Raw genomic sequence first — 16,230 nt, forward strand, 5'->3', positions numbered from 1 at the left:
TTTAATTATGTTTTTTTTCAACAACATGATAGGAACAGGATGTTTACATTGCAAGTAATGAAAGTAATTATTTTAAGCTCTTGAGCAGAGCAATGGGATTTTTTTTTTCATTGCGAATTCCTTCCTCCTCGCTTCCGTTTCTGGTAACTGCATCGCCAACCCCTAGCTACCATCAGCAACAGATGATAGGTACCATTAAGTGATTAATAACAATTGAACACTAGCATTGCTTGTGTTATGAGAATTACCTTGCAAATAAATGAAGGAGTACCTGAAGTTATATTAAGGAGCTTATATATGTAATTCAAGTTGGTGAACAGTTTTCATTCAGCTAAGTGGCAAAAGTTATGACTTATTCCAATTCCTCTATTATTTTTGGTTTAAGATCATGATAGCCAATATTACTTACGCTTGTCAATAGTGCAGAATATCGACCTGACATATTAATAATGAACTAGTTATAAAAGCATTCACAGCGAACTGATCCGTTTCCAGGCTTTTGAAAATCACTGCACCCGGCTTGGTTCATGCACCTGCTGGAAATTTTATCATGGTTTTTTTCTGCTATCAGATCTTCGCTACATCACATACACTGCATTTCATCTAATGATCACTTTGCGACACTCAGTTGAGATTGCTCCAGATAAGATAAATGTATTTATTAAGAGTTGCACAATTTCTCTAAAACTTAATGATTGATTGCACTATTCTCCGCTATTTATACAGCTTAAAAAGCTGATCTACAAAATTCAGTTTCCTCTGAGTAGACCATCTATGATTTACGTTGATTTTTTTTTTTTAGGTTTATGAATTAATAGTGTTAATAGGTGTTTATCTCATTTGCTATGCCTTTAAATTTCTTCTCGGGTACGGAAGATAAATACTTGGCTTGGGAATCGTGTGCAACTTCTAACCCTTACACCTTACCCTATCCTAAACCCAAAATTCTTAACACTGGCATTTGGGATTTCTTTTCCACTCCACGATTAGATTAATGGTTTCATAGGATTGGAACTAGGTCAATATATTTTTTCAAAACTCTTTAACTTAGAAACTTTTGGAGTGAAACTGCACTAAAAACAGTTAAACTTTAATACCATACCTCACTGCCTCCCACTAGATAGTATTTTCATACTAGTCCTCACATAATCGTATTTGCTTTGTTTTTAAAGCAACTATCACACTGAACACATCATTAGCACTAACACAGCGGCATCATACCGTACTATATATTTCGTCTTCCATTGCAGCTTCTAACGTTTTGAGAACAGAGTTTCGTCATGTTTGCTAGTTATCATGCGGATTGGTGTTCTTGCATGTCTAGGATTTCAATATTTAAGCATTTTACTTTTCTATTTTTTAAATTTTAAATTTTTTTGTTGTTAGTTCTTTAGGCAGCAATTTATTAATTGTGATTATTTTATGAAAGAGATGCTTTGTAAAATATGAAAATCAAAGCTTATTTGATTGCAAGTTAACAGGACTTCATCAGCGTATAAAATCTAAAGAAAAAATTAATGATTATCATAAAAAGAGGACTTCGCAAAATCCCTGAAGTACGTGTACCTGAGGATCAATTCATAAGTCGTCTTATTAGTTGGAGTTTTTGCTTCACATTCAGAGTGTTCCACAATAGCGTGAGGAACAAGCAGGTGGAAAAAGTTTGTAGATGAGGTAGGATCCACAGTTTTTCACCACAATGTATGTTGTGTATCTGCAACCAGAAGAGCGATCACTAAAGCAGACCATTCTTTGAACTTCACCATCTTCCACTGTAGGATGAACACCTTTCAACCAGCCTGACCAGTTTGTACCACATCTGTTGGCTGGCACGCGCTTTGTTGGCATTTTTTTCCCTGCAGCTCCCGCAAAACGATACCATCCCTTAGAGAGTTCCTTGTCACACAAAACTGGTCCAGATTGGTGAATTTTATTTCGATTGGCCTCACTCAGGTTTTTATAATGATAGCAAGGATCGGCTGCAAAATGAAATGAAAATTATTTCCTATTTCTACTGGCATCACTCAGGTTTTGATGATAATAACATGGGTCGGCTGAAAAAGTTCAATGGAGATTTAAAAAATGTTGATGAATCAAAGGTAAACATTGTCGACTGGTTCCATTCAGGATTTGTGTAATGATGGCACGATCAGCTACAAAGAAAAAGACAAACATTATGTCTAGACATAATGATTTTTATGTCGGGGCATGTTTGTATGATAACCCGTTGGGAGGTTTGTACCAGGTACGAACAGTAACCAATCGGTAGTAAGGGCGGAGTTTGCTATGTTATAACCAGGAGAAATTCCTTGATTATCATTAGCCTTATCCATTGTGTTTCGTGGTGGCGTTTTTTGTCGCCCCACGTTGACATTATCGGTTGATAAGTTCAGATATTCCGCTCTTTGTTATCACTTAGTTATAATTGATTTAATTAAAACTGCCACAGTTTGTGGCCAAATTGTTCCAAATCATCTGTTGTGTTTATTCTAGCATTTTCTTCACGTTGGGACATCTTTTTCGGGCAGAGCTCACGTAAAGGGATGTTTTTCTTCGAAACATGCATCGATATAAATGACTATTTTAAATGATTATAGTCTTTACCATCAATGGTAAAATATATTTTTCTATATTCTTATAATTCCAGCAATTTACCAACCAGCAGTAGACCTTGCATTTCACGAGAATGATAATGACTAATTACTTTATGGTTTTAGCTTGTTGCCGATATAGAGCACGCTCTGATTGGGTAAGAGCGAGATCAGAGCAATGCGTCATTCAATAGCGATAACAGATAATGCAAATTAGGAAGAGCATAGATTCCAAACATCTACCGCGGCTGTTCTCTTTCTCTTTTCGATAATTTGAGCGCATGAAAATTATGAAGGCCGATTAAGAGTCTGAGGAGTAAATTTAATTACAAGTATCAAATAGTTGTGAAGAACGGTGAATGTACAGGTACTTTTGAGATTGTGGACGAGGTAAACAAACACGAATATATTCAATCTCACATCTAATATAGAAAACCGCTAAAACTCGCATTGAAATGATAAAATCCAAATAAATGTTTCCCTAATAAAATTTTTCAATAATTTGTTTTTGACTTACCAGCTGGTGATCTTGACAATTAAGGTTTTCCGCGACATATACATAGCGTAAAGGGTAACTGACAGCTAAAAAGTCACTTTTTCAGAATACCGCCGAAATGCCTTTGGTAACACATTGAAACAGACAAAAGGTGCCTCGAATGCCTCTTTGTGCCTTTTTTTCACAGGCAAAACTGTCCTAAAGGCAGCTTCGCGGGTCATCCGCCTAAAACACTTTGATTTTGATCCTGTGACCTTATATGTCACACAGATGTACATTAAGCAAAGTAAATATGGCGGACAGTAGTTTGAGTGAAAGCAGTTTTTTTTCGGGGTCTGATTATTAGGATTTTGAGGCCTCGATAGAAGGTGAACGTAATGAAAGGGTTTATGAACCTGTTGGGGAAATCAGGCCCTGGCGATTTGAACCGCAAGGACGAACCTAAAATAGAGCGCGAGAGTCAGAAGAGGAGCCGCGGCCGCCTCAATCAAGAGAGCTCCGTCCCAATTTGTTTTGTTACAAAACATCACTACGCAGCGCTTCCCTCAGGCTGGTTTTCATTTTCTTTGTTTTACATCCTGTTGTTTTCCATCCATATTGCAAATGTCAACGCGTCTAAGAGAAGTGCAGTTTTAAATAACTTGAGCGTGAATATACATGCATATGGCGTTTCTTTTAACATCTATTTACAACATGTTTCTGTTATTATTCACTTCCACTGGAAGTTAATTAAACTTAGGCACACGAATGTGCTCTATATGCTGCTCAACCTAGAAGTAATCGTTCCTGAAGGACTCTCAGCTCGAGACGAAACGCGTCGAAAGAAATAAACAAAAAGTTACAACAGCAAGAAGCCGATGGGCCTGAGGACACAGTGACATACACCGGAAAAATCTTACGTGGAATAATTTTCGGCATGGACTGAAGATTATTTCATTAAATATAGGAATCGATAATGGTTAAGAGGAAAAAATATGGGAATACATATCTTTTTCACAGCTGTTTGGAATGGCGTGCAAATTACCCATGGCTCTGAACACAGACATGCGATCCATTGCGTTTCGATATTCAACCTTTTCATTATTTTATTTCTCACTTCTTATTACATAGTCTCTAAATGGTGGCCTACATCAGAATGGAAAAAAAACTCTTTTTTTTTCGCTCGCAAATTTTGGCAGCGGCTGGACAGCGAGGGCGAAGTTTGTTACTTTCAAGTCTTGACATGACGCTATTCACTGCCTCACACACATGTGACGTATCACACGCTTGATCTAAATCGGAACGTTTTCAAAATGGCCGTTGACTAAGCGTAAAAAAATTGGTTTTGGACAATATATCATTTATTTGCTCATCCAGGATTCTTTGACCCAAGAGGAATGTATTGGGACAAAAACAAAAACAAACAAACAAACAAACAAACAAAAAAGGAAAAATTGGCGTCAGTTACTCTTTAAATCACTAAGTGAACAACGCCATCGGCAGATGTGTCATGCATCCTTAGCAGAATACCGCGAGAAAATCTTATAGCTTATCGCTTTCCATAAATTTACAACAATGATTGAAATATTAACACAGCTAGTTTAGTAGTTCTCATCAATAAATTTCCTCGCTATCACACAGGCAAGTTAAAACTCAGTTTCCTCTGCGTAACATCAGATGTAAACAGTCGAGTGGTTCTTGTTGGCAGCAGTATTTCTGATTACATGTAGTATTAGATGTTCAAAAGGCTCGTGAAGCTCATCTATAAGTCTCTCAGAAGGCGAAGATTTCATGCCCAAAGCGAAATTTTGAACTGAAATATATTCTGAGCAGTGTATTCCGAAACATTGGGATTTTTTTTTCCCAAAGGGCGGTGCGAGTTTGACTATTTTGCAGCAAATTTCTGTCTTTTCTGTATGCTTTCCAGTTGACCATTTCCAATTGTCTTGAAAGTAACAAATATTTTCTCATCAAGTTGTGTCACCTCTATATTGATATCAGTCTTTTTCAAGGCTGCGAATGAAATCATTTTTCCGGAAAATAAATGTATCCTTGATAGTATACGTGACAGTGGTGTAGTTCACCGATTGCGTAGTTTTACCGCGGGTTTGAGTCGATAAATGAAAAGCTAAATGCGCGCATCGTCGGATGTTAATTCATGATTTCCGCTTGAGTAAATTTCTCTCTTTTCCAAGTCAAAAGCCATAAAATAAATTATTCGTCAGAAAAATTTTATTAGTTTTAAGAAAAGCAGGATCATAATTAGAGTCCCTTCTTTCTTGACAGCGTATCGAATGATAGCTCACGGCAAATACGCGACTTTGCTTATATACAGAATGAATGCTGGTATTGGCAAACTCTGTCCAGGTCCCTCAAGGGGCACGTTGTTCAATGCAGCCTCAGTCTTTGCTGTTGTCGAGTCGCGAAGATATCCTGAGAGTTACGCAAATCTAAAGAAAATCTCTCATTTACTTTTTGCGGTATACATTAAATCCTGCATGCTTTTCTCCTCGCGACTCGATTTTTAATGGAGAAAAAACTTGATAGATTTATTCAGAATTAAACTTTTAAGTTAAAAATCACAGGGCATTTTCAAAGTCATTTTTGGTGTTACCAGAGAAACGCATGTTACCAGAAGCTATTTATTGAATGTTAGGTAGAATGACTGAAAGATATCTCTATGTTCAAAGAAATGCTAACATTGACCGTTCAGAAACAAAGACGAACGAATTTCTTGCATTTAAATTTCTTCCAATAGATTCACTTTGCTGGAATCGTTGTTAACATGACTTGACGGCTATAGCATAGCGATGCGTTAAAAATTGTGAAAGTTGAATAATTAAGAGAAAAAACTGTGCAACTGAACAATGCCTTAAGCACATATCAACACTTGAATAATATGCACTGGTCCAAATAATAGTCCAAATATCGTAAAGTATAACTTGAAGTTGGCAAGTTCTGTTTCTCAGCCATTGTCCTTATCGCTTTTGAAATTGCACTTTTCGTTATCCCAAGGCTAATTCTATCGCTTTTGGTCTTTGAAGATCTCTACTACTTGCCGAACTGAGTATTCTTCGGCATATTTGATTTTCATTTGGCCTCAAACGGACCACCTTGATCGGAATGAAGTGGAAGGTGCAAAGAAACATTGAATGACAATTTTTTCGGAGCTATGCACGAACTTACCAAACAGCCCCGGCCTACCATGGGCTCATCACGGAGGAAGGAACAAAGTTTACAAACACACAACTTTAAAAGCATTTTAACTCGTTTTATCTCTCTGAGACACCTGGTACTGGGTTGGCAAGTCACAGCATTCATTTGCACACAGTATTAGCGAAGTCGCGCATGAAACATACAGCTAACATAATCATAATAAAAAAATATGGCTGGAATGAATTAAGATTCAATTTAATCCCAAGCCAAGAAAGAAAAAGGGCATGGCAGAAAATAAACTCCCCTCTACAATTAAAACCATCCTGTTAAGAAGTTTTTGAGAGAGCAAGCATACCTTTGCATTTAATACCATTCCCAGTGAATGTGGTATGACAAGAACAGTAGTATGAGCCCCGAGTATTAATACAAGAGGCATTCGGATGACATTCCTTCATTTTCATAGGATGAGCCCTACTACACTCGTCAATGTCTGAAAGAAAAATTGCATGCTACTTCAAGATCAAGCGGCAATGAATGTCATTACAAGCTAAAGGAAATGATATTGGTGTTACGGCAATCTTAAGTAACCTTTTTAACACCAATGTTTATTATAAATTACCAGAATGTTCCCTTGAAAAAATGGAACTAAAATGGGCTATTTATCGGTTCAAATAGTTGTATAATGAAAATACTTCGGACTAGTTTAGAGGTAATAGCTAAGTCATCCCTCGCCCACGCGGAGTACGAGTCTGGAAGATTGAAAATAAGCAATACAGCGATTGTCAATACAAATTGATTAAAGTCACAAAATTTAACACTCGTAGTTTTTCAACGCCAATTTTTGTTACAAAAAAAAGCTATTAAAAAAAATTGTGTACAAAACAAATCGGTGATTAACGAAAACCTGAAAAGATAAAAAGTCAACCATCCTGATAGTCAAGCTCTTGTTATGGAGCATGCATATTAATTACAATTAGTCGATAAAAATTACGTCACCAATCACTAACGTTTTGTTTCAAAATATACATGCGCTGATTTTTTCTTTTTCATCTTTATTGTGGTTTTTAACACATTTACGAAGTTTTGCACCTTCTAGCTCTAAGGTTCAAAGCAAGACTTGCGATTTCGTTTCACGCCGTCGTCTATAATTATTGTAAGGTCCATCCATAAGCAGAAAGAGACAAAAAGCATCGAAGATATTCATTTAATACAATGAAACACGATTTAAGGGGTCCGTAACATGATTGAAGGCGATGTAAAACAACTCACCAGGGTCCTATTTTCTAGCAATGTTGATTACCATGGAGTAGATGTTTCTCTTTTCCGGTCCGCTCAGGTGCACTTTTATAATACTAAACAAAATACATCAAATTCACCTGTGCAGTTTTGTCCATTTCCAGTATATCCAGGCTGACAGTAGCATACATGTGATCCAATGGTGTTATTGCAGTTTGCATTCTCGTGACAAGAGTGGTTTCCTTTACACTCGTCAACGTCTATGAAATCACAGATGAAACAATAGGGATTTCAAAATGATGCAAAAATTGCCGTGCATAAGCCATTACCGCGTTTAAGAATGCAAGCCATGGCTGTTTTCAACCTTTTGCTGGATTGCGGAAAACGCGAGATTGTCGTACCTAGTGAAAACGAGTTATCTCTGCAAAAAAGCTATCACTTAATAACTTTTAGTCGAGTAACTGTCTCACCTATTTTGCAGAATTAAAACATGGCTTGCCACGTTACCAAAATAAACATCAACAAATAACAAACCAAACAAAATCTGATTGTACTATTCAACAAGAATCTAACGGCTTTTGAGACTATTGACGGTTACGTGTACAATCATGCCCATCTCCGATAAATCCAGATTTGCATGTGCACACGTATGATCCGCATGTGTTATAACACGTAGCCTCCTTGTGGCATTTGCCAGTGAATGCTTCGCATTTATCAATATATGTTGTAGAATTAGAAAGAAGCAGAGGAAAAAAGTACATGAATAAAATATCTACTAAAGACAACAGCATTTTGGTTTCTCTCAAAGAGTCATAGGAACTCAGCAGTTCGCAAAAACCTCGATTTCTTTGAAGGCTTCCTGCTTTTAGTGTTCTCTGGTCGTACCTTTCAACTAAGATATTATTTCTGAGCTCTCCTTGCAATTACTATATTAAGCATTTGACATACATATGAACTGCTCTTATTTTGCAATAGAAAGGCATCGAACATTCAAGGTAAATAAAAAATAAAACAAAAACAAACAAAAATACAAAAAAAAAACAACAACAACAAAGAAGCACACAAACCAAAACGAAACAAGGCGAAAATAAACAAACAAGCGAACGAAGAATACATTACACATGCTTAATGAAATATAGTAGGAAATTTTTCTTAGATTCTAAGATTCAGCACCTTATACAATGAGAGAAACTCACGCCACTTTCAGCAACTAAAGAACAGTTGTCATACCAGCATTGAAAGTCGGAAAAAAATCTCATATACGTTCATTTCAAGTGTCGACTTAGACTCATACCATTTTCACAATATTCTCCTTCGAATCCAGTCGGACACAAGCATCGATATCCCTTGAGTGTAAATCCAGACTGGCAAGTTGCGTTATTTTCGCAGTGGGGACTCTTGTCACAAGCGTTCTAAAGAAGAAGAAAAATGAAGATGAAAGAAGAAACGAAATACCGAATGATCAAATACACGAAAATTTGCATAAACATTAATTATTGTTATTATATTATTCAAAAGCGACAATTTCGAAAAATCGATTTGTAACTCACCTTCGACCCACGATAATAAAAATTGGCATCAGTTGTCAAGTCACTGTCGTATTTCAGATGAGTGGCGTTATTTAGTTCACAGATATGAAGAAGTCCCTCATCCTCTGGATCTTTTTTGAAATTAAGACTGACACAGTCGTCGTTCAGGTAGCACATTAGCTCACAGTCATCCAAGTTATTGACACGTTTCTTTTCAATGGTATGGTTTACCAAACATCTCTCAGCAAAGAAATAGTAGTCCGGAAACACCATTGCGCGCTCTCGCTCTAAAATAGACAAATTGAAATATGATTATAAGGTATAATTTTCCGCCACAAAAAAAAAAAAAAAAATTCGAGCAAAAAGTTCTAAGAACAAATCTTTTAGCAAAAGTTCTCGGATCTCAGCAAACTATGGTAGCAAATGCGTTTAAAACGTAAGTCAAACAAAGCAGTCGGTGAGAAAAACGATGATTCGTTAAATGTGGTGAAAGACTTTGTGAATTGCCGCGCCGTTTTTTATTGACATATTTATTTGTCATTAAACAATAATATAAAAAATACCTTTATTTGATAGGTTGGGAGTTTTTGAGGTACGAAACATTTAGGGCAAATATTTCGTGTTTCACATGAATTTGGCAATTCAAGAAGCTTGTACGATTTTAGATAAGTCTATCATATCGATAGAAAAGACGAGCTTATCAAACACTCTGGGAAATTCCTACTACAAAGGAAGTTAATGATGTTTGTATATTTTGATGTATTTGTTATTAATGCAATGGACACAATTTAAATGCTCTTAGAGGGAGCCTTTAATATCTCAAAAACTTTGACCAGGGATGGACTTAAAGTGCATTTTTTTCCTTTTTTTATCGTGAACAGAGGGAAATTCATGCAAATTTAAGCCGAGAAAAAAACCATTCTTGTTTTACGTCTACGAGCAGATTTGTGTTCATTTTCGAAAGTTTTCTAAACGTACAAATGTAGATCAAAACTTTTTTTTTTTTTTTTACTTTTGCAAGCCAATGCAAGTTGTTTGAATTGCTTAGCTATGGTGAATATAATCAACTCTTCATCTCCGTCATTTGTTTTCTTAAAACAACTCATTTATCTGTTCATCGTCTTAATTCATTAATTTTTTTCTCATGTTGAATAAATTCCACCCACATCATTTTTCTGCTGTTGAAATAATATCTACATATTTCAAACACTGAAAAACTCTATATTTACATAAATTTCAGTCTAAGGAATCCTTGCTGTGAGACTGATTACGAAAGAGCACAAAATTGGAAATTTCCACGAAGTCTCTGTTCAAAGATTTTGATAAGAACCATCTCAAATAAGCTATTTGTTCTTTGGCAAGATTTAAAACCTCCACTTTGAATAGTAATATTTAAATGGATTTTGCTTTAAAGGTTTTGTTTTTCAATCTCAGGAAATGCTTCAAAACTTTTGGGACGAGCTACCCTACTTTTATAGACAAATTTTCAAAATTAGAAAACGTGGTCTATTCCAAATGCCAGCCTTGTTCTTCTCTTAAAATAACTTCGCTTAAGTCGGCTAGGAGTGGCCAATTTCTCTTCCATGCAAAGTATCGAATTTTCGTCTGCTCAACAACAACGAAATGTTTTTGATAGAATCGATTACCCTTTCATGCAAATATAAGCAGAGCGTTAAGATTAAAGTGGTTTTAAATGAAGCAATTCTTCATCTTAGCAGTTTTAGGTTTTTTTTATAACAACTGCAAATTTCCGATATGGTCCATCATAATAACACGCCTTTGTTAAATACTATTGATATCTACTAAAGAAGTTTACAAGACTGAGTTCCTTCCTTTACAAATCATGATTCACTGTTCAGTTCTGGTTCTTAGTTTTGTCATAACGAAATGTTAAAAGCTCAGTGCATCAATTGTTGTGAATAAGCGAAATAGATAAAAAGAGTGATAGACGATAAGATAACAAGGGCAGAAGTATGAATATAAGGATAGAAAATGATTCGCAATTTGCAACTCACCTTTACCAAACGCCAAGTAAGTCATCGATGAAGTCCAGACTGCGAATGCTGAAACGCTGAAAACTGCCATGCTTTCTCAAGACAAGGGAGCTCAATATTGATGCTTTCAGTATGCCACAAACTTCGAGTCGACCATCTGCATTTAATAATGGATTAAGAAATAGAAACCGCCCTTTTGGTATTGAAAATGGGATGTTAACAAAGTTAACAACTGTCAGTCCTGACTCTGCAAAGTTATTGATGCGAATAACATACACGGGTAAGCGTTTTAAAGCCTGCGAATCAACATGTTTTCAGTGTCTTCCTTTATGCTAGATAGGGTTAGGGTTAGATTGTGTTTCATACAATAACATTATAAACATATTCTTAAGAACAGTAGGTGAAAATACATCTTTAACGCAGTCACGTAGAAAGCCAAGTCTCCTCGAGTTTCTGCTAAGCAACACCTTCAAATTTACAAGATCGATTCCTAAATTCTTTTTTTTTTTCTCATTCTCAGGGAATATTCTTTACAAGATTGATTTAAGTGTCGATGACTGACGAAAAGAAAATTCTCACAAAAATATGATGATAAAAATAGATCTTATGTACCGACAGTCCCGCTCACACTACCCTGGAGGGTAATCGGTGTGTAGGGCCAGATATATTGCTGTAACCTTATCCGCCAAAAAAGACGTTAGCCCTGCACTCGCACAGTTCGCTTTCATTTTCCAAAAACATGAATTCGTAATTTGGACTATATCTTGAGATAAATCAGAAATTATAAAATAAGCCACGTTCTATGATGGATTGTGAGTCTCTTGTTCTAAGTAGACGAAATTAGTAAAGGAAACTCCTTTTTGAATTTTGATTATGGTGTTTATAGTTGTTAAGCTGTGCTACCCACTTACCTGCATCGAGCAAAATATTTTCTTGTTTGACCCTCCTACTTACTCTAAACAATTCAGGAACGCAATAAGTTAAAGATGTTTTTCTTGTTTGAAATCTTTAGTAATTAGTCATTTTATCTTCCCTCGCATTCATTAACGTCAAAATTAATTAATGACGAGTTCTAATAAGCTCTTTAGTTTGAATAAACAATAAATCTCCTGTAAACGGTAGATGTTAAACTACAGAAATCCCATCATTTTTCTTTTGGAGAAACTTACGACCTATGTCTCGATATATTAAGATTGCATAAAAAGTGTCGAGGCAGAACCTATCAGATATATTATAATGATTGAGCATGACCCAGTGTAGATAGCTGCTATACTTAATCCAGGGCCTTAATGAGACGAAATTCTGAATGTTGTTGTTAATCGCAACATTGCTCTTAAGGATAATAGCAAATTGATATTTAGAAAGGGTGTTCTGTAATTTATGATTGGATTCAGCCGAGCCATCCAGTATAGTATTTTTCATTGGAATATCTTATAAATTATAAAAAAAAATTGTAAGGTTTCCTACGTTAGATAAAATTACTGCAGACTTAAGGTAAACGAGACCTGCAGTCACGGTCAACATTTAGTTCCCGACTCATTCTCCTATTGGGAGCCTTGCAAATTAACGTCCATATTTTTCAAGGTTCTTCTATTTCAAATCATCACTTCTGTCATATTATGAACGGGATTCAAACGAGCTGCAAATCAGTTTAAGTTGGGCACAGGACAAAACAATTTGTAAAAGGAAATCTTTATAAGTACAGAAAAAAACCATAATTTTTGGGAAGTTGTATGTTTCAAATGAAGTAGATTTTTGCCATCAACTCTATTTTCTTTACCGCGAATTGAACCCAAACAGCGGGCTTTGTCACTGTTTTAAATCCTCTGTCATCGCTTTATGAAATTTCCCGTCGTTTCGAGTTTCACAATTTGTGACGAGCTTGGAACCGCCAGCACTGACTTTTTATAATTTGGCACTTTTCTCTATTTATGTTAATGATGGAACTACAATTTCGAGAAGTAGTGTCATTATAAACATAAAAAAAATATCGCTGAGAAAGGTTCAAGAAGTAAACACGTTGTAGAAAACTAAAAATTAAGGATAATGATCTCGTTTATTTCAAATAGCTGAAGCTGTTTTTTCGCCAAAAGTTTGTTATACCCACATTTGGAAGGTCGGTAAATTTCATTTTCGTTTTATTTCAACCACACAGAAATAGAGGAGTTAAGGGTGGATATCCAATTTATATCATGGAATGAAAGTCAAACTCAAGTTATCCATGCATTAAATATGATAATTTCTTATACCTTCAAAGATCCAACGTTCTTTGGTGCCCAACTTTAGTGTTATTGAGCCAAACGCCTTTTCTTTTATTACTGTCTGGTAGCAATGGTTACGATAGAAACTGTTGGTTTCAAGTCAAGATGATCATTAATATTAGAGATGAACTTCCATCTTCCTGTTTGGGCTCTTTGCACAAAAAGCTAAATTGGTAAAATAATACCAGGTGAAAAATTTAGCCTAATGCAACAGAATGACTGGAGCCATGCGTCTTGGACTATAAATTGTTATTATTAATTCTTTGAAAGTGTCGTCTATGGTCAGGTGCCAAAGGCGTTATAATTATATAATGACTGACCCCCGTAAAATCCTATTGTGCTCCTTCTGCATTACATTAGCGAGTTCAGTCGAAGAAGGTTATTAAGTCTCCTGTACGGTCCAAGTTTCTAAGGAAAATGAGGGCGATATACTAGGGTATCCTTCAAAGAAGATCATCCTTGGTCAAAGTGTATGAGATATTAAGCACCTGAATGATCAAATGCACGGAATTACATATATATGACAAAGCCAAGCACCAGTTTCAATAAACAGTTGCTTGACTATTGAGGGTTTATTAAAGAAATGTATTAGTGAAGATGTTCCCTGTGGCTTTTTTCTTCGAACGGTTATGATAAACAGAGGAAATTCATGCGAATTGAAGCCGAAAAAATACGTTCTTGTCTGGCGTCAATGGGCAGATTTATTTCAGTTTTCGAAGATTCGAAACGTACAAACCCAGAATAACATTTTAAAATTTTTACTTTTGCTAGCCAACGTAGGTTGTTAGAATTGCTTAGCTATGGTGAATATAATCATGTCTATTTTTCCGTTACTTGTTTTCTTAAAACAACTCATTTATCTGTCATCGCTTTTAGTCATTCATTTTTTGTTTCTTATTTCGAAGAAAACGTCCGACTACATCATTTTTCAGAAGTTGAAAAATATTGATTACAGCTACATCGTTTTAAAACACTGAATAATATAAACGTGAATAATTTCAGTCTAGGGGATCCTTGCTGTGAGATTAATTTTGGAAAAACAAAAAGTTTGAAAATTGCACGAAGCTTCTGTGCGACAGTTTTTTAAGGATCATTTCAATCAAGCTATTTGTTATTTGGCAAGTTTAAAATTAATTTCAATTAAAAGCTTATGAGACCTGCTACCTTTTTTTTTTATAAACAAAGTCTTAAAACCAGAGAGAGTGGTTTGTTCTAAATGGCAGCATCGTTCGTCTCTAAAATTGACTTAGCTTAAGTTGGCTGAGAGTGGCCAATTTTTCTTCCATGCAAATTAGCGAATTCCCGTCTGCGAAACAACAACGAAATATTTTTGATAGAATTGATTTCCCGTCCATGTAAATATGAGCTGAGCCTTAGGATTAAAGTGGTTTAGAATAAAACAATTCTTCACTGTAGCATTTCTTTTCTTTGTAACAAAATACTTCTGCAAATTTCCGATATGGCGCATTATAATAACCTACCCTTGCTAAATACCAATGATATCTACAAAACAAGTTTACAAGACTAATGTTCCTTCCCTTTAAAATCACGCTTGTTAGGCTCAAGTTTTAAGTCTTGTCATAACGACACCTTATAAGCTCAGTGCTTCAACTGTTGTCAATCATCGAAATAGAAATAAAGTGTGATGGGAAATAAGATAACACGGGCTGAAGTATGAATATGGGGATAGAAAACGATTCGTAGTTTCCGTTTAAGACAACAACATTGTAAACATACTTAAGAACATTAGGTGAACATGCATAATGCAGTCAGATAAAAAGCCAAGTTCTCTCGAGTTTCTGAGAAACAATATCTTGAAATCTTCAAGATCGATCCATAGATTCAGCGTTTCGTTTTTTTTGTTTTTTGTTTTCACTCTCAGGGGAAAACCTTTCACAAGGTTGACTGAAGCGTCGATAATTGACGAAAAGAAAATTCTCATAAAATATGGTAATCGGTGTGAAGGACCAGACAGGTTGTCATAACCTTATCCGCCGAAAAAGACGTTAATCCTTGCACTCGCACAGTTCGTTTTCATTTTCCAAAAGCATGAATTCTTAATTTAGACTTTATCTTGAAATAAATCTGAAATTATAAAATAAGTCACGTTCTTTGATGGATTACGAGTCTCTTGTTCTAATTCAACGAAAGTAATAAGAGAAACTCTTTTTTGAATTTCTAATATCGTGTTTGTAGTTGTTAAGCTGTACCACCCACTTCACTACATCGAACAAAATATATTCCCGTTTTGCCCTGCTAATTATTCGAAATAATACAGGAACGCACAAAACTAAAATAATTTTAAGTCCAAATTGATAAGTCATTTTATCTTCCCTCACATTCATTAACGTCAAAATAAATAAATGACGAGTTCTAATAAGCTCTTTAGATTGAACAAACAGAAAATATCTCGTAAACGCCTGATCTTAAACTACAGAAATTCAATAAATTTGCTGAGAAAATTACGACCTATGCCTCGATGCATCAGGATTGTATGAAGACTGTCAATGGCTCATTATAATAAAACACCCTTTCTAAATACCATTAATGTCAACAAAACAAGTTTACAAGACTAGGGTTCCTTCCCTTAAAAAATTATGTTTGTTGAGTTCAGGATTTTAGTTTTGTCACAATAACCACTTATAAGCTCAGAGCATCAACTATAGTGAATCAGCAAATAAAAATAAAGAGTGATGGGAAATAACATGAGCTGAAATGAATTATTTTTAAACAGAAATAACACCACCTGCATTCGATAATTGGTTAAGTAATAGATACCGACCCTTTTGTATTGAATATGGGATGTAACTAAATTAATAGCAGTCAGTCCAGACCCATTGAAATGACTGAAGCAAATAAAATACGTGGGCACGCGTTTGGGATATATGGAAAGACTTTGGATTTGGCGAGCTACGATTCTATCGGTGTGGAGTGCGTTTAAGGAAATAACATTATAAACATATTCTTGAGAACATTAGATAAACAAAC

The 16,230-nt window shown here is 35.4% G+C and overlaps 1 protein-coding gene across 2 annotated transcripts in view; it reads right to left on the reverse strand.

Moving 5' to 3' along the window:
- Window positions 1-391: 391 nt before the first annotated feature.
- LOC149053397 (uromodulin-like) overlaps window positions 392-16,230 on the reverse strand; it is a 32,439-nt gene continuing 16,600 nt past the window's right edge. The window contains exons 2-6 of one of the 2 annotated variants that reach the window (XM_089190159.1): window positions 9,009-9,274; window positions 8,753-8,870; window positions 7,599-7,718; window positions 6,578-6,712; window positions 392-1,979 (exon numbers count right to left, since the gene is read on the reverse strand). In XM_089190159.1, the coding sequence (XP_089046285.1) occupies window positions 1,618-1,979; window positions 6,578-6,712; window positions 7,599-7,718; window positions 8,753-8,870; window positions 9,009-9,274 (1,001 nt within the window). In that variant the 3' untranslated portion in view covers window positions 392-1,617. The remainder of the gene's footprint in view (window positions 1,980-6,577; window positions 6,713-7,598; window positions 7,719-8,752; window positions 8,871-9,008; window positions 9,275-16,230) is intronic. The other variant, XM_089190154.1, reaches the window with a different exon arrangement.

This window comes from Pocillopora damicornis, chromosome 1, assembly GCF_964200805.1.
Source record: "Pocillopora damicornis chromosome 1, jaPocDami1.2, whole genome shotgun sequence".
In the NCBI taxonomy this organism is placed as follows: Eukaryota; Metazoa; Cnidaria; class Anthozoa; order Scleractinia; family Pocilloporidae; genus Pocillopora; species Pocillopora damicornis.